This window comes from Branchiostoma belcheri, unplaced genomic scaffold, assembly GCF_001625305.1.
Source record: "Branchiostoma belcheri isolate BF01 breed outbred unplaced genomic scaffold, Haploidv18h27 scaffold57, whole genome shotgun sequence".
Taxonomy (NCBI): domain Eukaryota; kingdom Metazoa; phylum Chordata; class Leptocardii; order Amphioxiformes; family Branchiostomatidae; genus Branchiostoma; species Branchiostoma belcheri.
Genome location: NW_017804209.1, coordinates 1,885,355 through 1,891,980, shown reverse-complemented (window position 1 = coordinate 1,891,980; position 6,626 = coordinate 1,885,355). Strand labels below are relative to the sequence as shown.

Genomic DNA, 6,626 nt, shown 5'->3' with positions numbered 1-6,626 from the left:
GTGTGTGTGTGTGTGTGTGTGTGTGTGTGTGTGTGTGTGTGTGTGTGTGTGTGTGTGTGTGTGTGCGTGTGTGTGTGTGTCGGATTTATCATGACAGTTATTTTTGTTAACATAATAACTCTGGCGAATGCCTGGGTGGATTGTGTTGACATTCTGTATGTGGGTATGTGTGGGTATCATAATACCAAGTATGTGTCGGCAAAAGTTAAAAGGGTGGAATAGTTCGATTTTGGACATCCGGCGGTTCAAATATTTAGTGCACTACATTTTACTTTTATTCGAGGAATGTTGAAACAAAATCTTTTTTTGCTGCCCCCAGCCCCCCGGACCAGCCGCAGCCTAAGGGCGACCTCCGGCGGAGTAAGTACGAAGTGCAGGTGCTTCCGGCCGGGCCGCCCCAGGATGCACCATTCATGCAGCAGGCCGACTTCCGGAAACTCCGCCCGTCGTACGAGAAGGAGCTGGCGATAAGGAACTCCCTCAACAAGTTCGGCAGGAAGTTCACAGGTGAGAAACAAACAAAAAACAAACAAACAAACAAACAAGTTCGGCAGGAAATTCACAGGTAAGACAAACAAACAAACAAACAAACAAACAAGTTCGGCAGGAAGTTCACAGGTGAGAAGAAACCGCCTCCTCCTCAGAAACCTAGTCTTTCTCCATCCTCAAAGTTCAGATTTACTTAGCCTCCATGCCAAAAAAAAACTGGGGGGGTTTGGGAATCTTAATGGTCTTTGGGAGCTTTATGTGTTATTTTCTGATTGCATATAGACAACATAGTGGGCCTGGTTGAATTACCCCCGTTTTTTAGAACTGGGTTAATCAGAAAACAGCCGAAGACCAGCAAACCCCCAGTTCTATAAGCCTGCTACGGAGGCTAATCAGAAAACAGCCGAAGACCACCAAACCCCCAGTTCTATAAGCCTGCTACGGAGGCTAAGATTTACTGTTGTCTGAAAGTTTAACTCCCTCCCTCCCCCCCGCAGGCGATCCCGGCTACAAGCCCCGCGGTGTCCCGCCCAACAAGACGGAGCTGCCAGACGTCCCGAAGAAACCGCCGCCTCCGCAGAAACTTAGTCTTTCTACATCCTCACATGTCTCTCTACCTCTCTACAGGCGATCCCGGCTACAAGCCCCGCGGTGTCCCGCCCACCAAGACGGAGCTTCCAGACGTCCCGAAGAAACCGCCGCCTCCACAGAAGCCCAAGAGGAAGACTTCTTATCCTTCACTAGACTTCAAGACGTTACCTGAGCTCTATCAAGGTCAGTACGCCTGGGGTCGCTTAAATCTGATTTGATGGTTATTGATATGATTTTTTTTTGCCCTTGCAAGATGATGGGCTATATTACTAGTGGTAAAGAACCGAAAAATAGTGTGTAAAAGAGAACAATAACTAGAAAGATAACATTTGCATTGCAAATGCATAATATTTACCTTCGCACATGGTCTGAATCTAGAGTCTAAATCCCTCCTACTTTGAAATTGCAACATGATGTAACCCAACACCAGTTACCATGGTGACAGACGTCAATAAATCAGGTCTTTGGCCAGGTCAGAGTTTAGTGCTTGGAGAAGAGGAAACTGAGAAAAAACAACGTTTTCCTTCAGTAAACATAATGACCTCCTCCCTCCCCAGAAAACCTGCGTAAGAAGGAGCATGCGCGGCAGCAGCAGGAGAAGGAGGAGCGGCAGAAAAAACGGCGGGAAAAACAGAAGCAGGAGGCTGATGACGTCATCAGGCTGCCGCAGCTGGCCCACGCCGCGCTGCAGAAGATGCACGACATCAACAAGCATAGTAAGTTTCTCCTCACAAAACAAACAAACAAACAAACAAACAAACAAACAAACAAACAAACACGGCATCAGCAAGCAGAGTAAGTTTCTCCTCACTACTCACATAAACAAACAAACAGACACGACATCAACAAGCAGAGTAAGTTTATCCTCATCATTCACACAAAACAAACAAACAAACAAACAAACAAAAACACACACAAACACGACATCAGCAAGCAGAGTAAGTTTCTGCTCACTAACCACTCCAAACAAACAAACAAAAAAACAAACAAACAAAGAAACAAACAAAAACACACACAAACACCACATCAACAGTAAGTTTCTCCTCACTACTCACACAAAACAAACAAACAAGAAAACAAACACAAACAAACAAACACGACATCAGCAAGCAGAGTAAGTTTCAACTCATCATTCACACAAACAAACAAACAAACACGACATCAACAAACAGAGTAAGTTTCTCATTGCGGATTTTCAGACTCAAAAAACAATAATTGAACTAGATGTTTAAAGTTCAAACTTTCGATCCAACACAAAAAGGTCTCTCACCTTGAGCTTTGGACCAGTCACTCAGGTCTTCACTCTGGTCTTTTGAGTGACCTGTCGAAAGATCTAGGTGAGAGAACTTCTAGTGATGGATCGAAAGTTTTAATTGCAAACATGTAACTACCAACACAGATGAAGTTTCATGATAGTAATTGAACTAGGTATTGAAGATCTTCTAGAGTTGTTGTTGCGGGGAGACCATTTTGACCACCAATTCAACCTTCCTGTCTGTGGTTACACCACTCCTCCTCACATCTTGTGACTGTGCAGTACTCAAATAGCCATAACCATAACCATAACTATAACCAAAACCAAAACCTACCTGAAATCACGCACAACTTCTAACCTTCCAGAGCGTTCCGTACCGGGCAGAGAGAGCGGCATGCGGCTGGTAGAAGCCCGGCACTCGGGAGCCTGGCGCCCGCCGGCACAAGTCTACACCCCGCCCCGTACACTAACCAAACCTTCCCGCACGCAGAGCGTACCGTACCGGGCAGAGAGAGCGGCATGCGGCTGGTAGAAGCCCGGCACTCGGGAGCCTGGCGCCCGCCGGCACAAGTCTACACGCCGCCATGGCCGCACCACATCCCACACAAGGACGGAGACCCCCTCATCCCGTTCGAAGCCATGTACCCCACACCAGGTAGGACTGCTAACTATGCCGATACGACTCTAGTTTGTTTGTTTGGTTTTAACGTTTTTGTCTAGTTGTGAACTCGAAACTTGCCGTCGTTGCACCGATATTTACTTTTTCTACTGTAGCCGGTATTTTGTCTCAAACTTTTACCCTGTGTTTTATTAATCTCCAAGCAGATCATACGGTGGCAAGGCAGTATCTATTGGCCAAAGAAGTGACTAGTGGACACTCCTCTGGTCAATGAATACTGCCTTGCCACCGTATGATCTGCTTGGAGATTAGTCTTTCATTAAGTCTTTTGGTTTCCTATTTGCTGTCCCACAGAGTTTGTTAAGAAAGAGCACCGTGAGAAGGCTAGCACGCACGTCCCGTACCCGCACAACCAGTCGTTACGCCAATATTTTTTTTACTGTGGCCGGCAGGTACATTATTGTAGCAGCAGTGCAGAAAGTTGTACGTGTCGGCCACGGTATTTTGCCTTTTGAGTTACGATTTGCATGTTGTACTACAGGCTCATAGGAAATTCAAACTCTACTACAGTGACTGGATAAATTGCGGAGATAATACGGATATTATCTCCGTAATTTATCCAGTAGTAGAGTTTGAATTTCCTATGATTATTGTTTACCTGGATGTCTAACCTTCATCAACGTTGTATACAGAGTTTGTGAAGAAAGAGCGCCGTGAGAAGGCCCGCACGCACGTCCCGTACCCGCACAACCAGTCCTGGCGCCCGCCTGCCGACGTGAGAACGCCGCCATGGCCGCACAAGGTTCCCGAGGACAAGCGCATCACCTGTCCTAGGGAGTTCCAGCACTACGTACAGTACCACATGATGCCCGGCTTGTACAGTGCAGGTGAGTTTTAATGGTTAATTTTGTGTGGTCCTGGTCGCATAAGGCAGGTTTTCGAGGACAAGCGCATCACCTGTCCCAGGGAGTTCCAGCACTAAGTACAGCACCGGCTTGTACAGTGCATTGATAAAAGCGCCCTCTTTGATGTCGGATAGCGGCCAAACGGCTTGCGCTAGAACCGCCAAACTTTTCTTGGTGACGTACCAGTGGAATAAGTTTTAATAATAATAATAATTTTTGTTTCTGACGGCATTTTTTGCTAAATTTTGTAATTTTCGTTTCAACAATAGAATTTTCTGGGTTATACAGTACCATCGCTTGAAATACCGTGCATCTTATATACGGGCCTGCATGGGAGGGGGGGGGGTAGTGATTACAAATTACGCAAAATTTTCGTCGGCGATTACGAATTACGTTGAATTCTTAGAGCTGATTACGAACAAATTTTGCGTTATGGCTAATGTACTGATTACGAATTACAATGTTGGATGATTTTGCGCGACTGCATACGGATTACGGTGCATTTTTTTCACAGATTCGGGCATGAGGCCGAAGGTCCGGAAGGTGAAGCCGAAGAAAGTCCGCGTGGAGCGGCCGGACATCTGGAGCTTCGACTCGCAGAGATTCGTGTACAGGTCCATGCACCCTGCACTGCAAATATAAACCGCTAGGGGTGCATTATAGCCTCTACCAAGCTTCGGGAGGCGGCTAGAATTTAAAGAGAAGAGTAGAAATCGGCCAAATAGAGAGATGGCATGCTATCTCCTTTCTATTTTGCCGATTTTTACTCTTTCCAGCCGCCTCCCGAATCCTGGTAGAGCCTAGGTGCATTGATTTGTGTACAGGTCCATGCACTCTGCACTGCAGATATAAACCGCTAGGGGGGAGGGGCAGAGATTCGTGTACAGGTCCATGCATCATGCACTGCATATATAACCCGCAAGGAGGCGCAGGTATTCCTGCACTGCAGATATCAGCCGCAAGGGGTGCATTGGTTCCTGTATAGGTCCGTGCATCGTACATTACATGTATAAACCGCACAGGGATTTATTTTTACTATCATGTTTAAAGTTAAACTTTCGATCCAACACAAAACGTTCTCTCACCTAGAGCTTTCGACCAGTCACTCTGGTCTTCCTCAGTAGACTGACCCAGTGAGGCTTGTCACGTGACTTTTTTGAAGTGTGATGTCAACACTGGGTCAAAGGTCAACTCTCTAGATGAGAGAACACCTATTTACAAACTTACGGATACTGGCGAATACAGGAATAAACATCTGACTAATAAAAAAAATGGTATATGTTGTGATTGAATGAATTAATGAACGAACGAATGAATTAATGCATGAAATTTTATTTTCGAATGAAACTTTATTTTCATGTCGCGCGCTTTCCTGCGCCCAGCCCGTGTGGGCTTATACGACACGTACCGTTTGAGTATAAACAATACATAAACAAAAGAAAATCAAATGTACAGATAACAGAATCAAAGCAAAATATGAACACAAATAATGATTGTTTTCATGGCTTTCGATGATTGGGTGATGAAATGAGTGAGTGGATGGATGAAAGTGATAGAGTGAGCGAATTCGAGAGTGAGTAAGACACATTTGCACGAGGTAATGTAGATAAATTGAATGGTTTAGAATATCTGAGCATGTTATTAGCTTATTTACTGCAAGATTACAAACATAACCTTGGCTCTGTAGCATTATGCAAACACACGCTTGCTAGAAGAAAAGTAATAAAGAACGGCAGGCCTCCAATGTGTTAACTTTAACTTTTATTAGTACATTGTATGTATACAGTATAGGTCAGCTTACATTTTAAAACATCCTGTACAAGTCACACACTTTCCTTCAGATAGATAAGACGTATTTTCGCCACATCTTCCATCTCAGTACGACTCTATGATATGCCTTACACCAATCGCGTACAGGGTCTCGCACCGCGGTTATTTGGGTTATTGGTATCGTGCCGCAGTTTTCTATATGCTGCATCCATTTTACGTATACTTATTCATCTGTCCAATATATATTCAAACTAAACATAAGACATGTAAGCATTTCGTACAAATTTTGTTACTGTTCAGAATTACTTTCGAACACCTTACCATGATGCACGCCTCGTCTGCCCACGACTTAAGTTACCAGGCACTTCAACAATATGGCCGCCGGGTATCGTATTTCAGCATTTCTACAGCACTGAATATGTGCAGTCTAAATATAGCAACCACAGGAGGCATCAAGACTTACACCAACATGTTATTCCTATACAGTTCACAACGCTGAGTAATACAGTTAATATTTTCAAATGTAAACAATTTTTTTTTCATACCAACAATTACAGAAATTCTTATGATACGTTTTATGATCCGGCTAGTCTATCGCCAAAGTATGACTGCAAAATTCCGACCTTCAAGCATGCCTTAAACGGTGCGTAAAAACTTTATTTTCCTATTACGTTAAGAAACAGCATCTTTCATGAAGAAAGTTAAACTGTTCTCCAACTCAAAAACGAAATTAACTCACCAGAAATTTTCGCTGAATCGCTCAGTCTCCATCAGCTTTGTGACACAAGTGCTGTGGAAGAAGCCATCTACATCAGGGCATACCAACCTTTGCTCAACTGTGACGGGGGGGGGGGGCGTATCAACTTCAGACGAACTGACCCAGTGCTGACGTCACACATGGGCTAAAAAGTTCGTGTCCATAGCACTTGGGTCATAAAGCTGATGAAGACCTGAGCGATTCAGTCGAAAATTTCTGGTGAGTTTAATTTGGGTTTTT

General features: G+C 44.4%; 1 protein-coding gene across 1 annotated transcript in view; it reads left to right on the top strand.

Moving 5' to 3' along the window:
- The window catches only part of LOC109481741, a 7,904-nt gene extending 3,394 nt beyond the window's left edge, over positions 1-4,510 (top strand). Inside the window, exons 2-7 of the mRNA XM_019784333.1 lie at positions 320-507; positions 1,117-1,263; positions 1,638-1,796; positions 2,826-2,990; positions 3,647-3,841; positions 4,374-4,510. Coding sequence (XP_019639892.1) covers positions 320-507; positions 1,117-1,263; positions 1,638-1,796; positions 2,826-2,990; positions 3,647-3,841; positions 4,374-4,501 — 982 coding nt within the window. The 3' untranslated portion in view covers positions 4,502-4,510. The remainder of the gene's footprint in view (positions 1-319; positions 508-1,116; positions 1,264-1,637; positions 1,797-2,825; positions 2,991-3,646; positions 3,842-4,373) is intronic.
- The last annotated feature ends 2,116 nt before the right edge of the window (positions 4,511-6,626 follow it).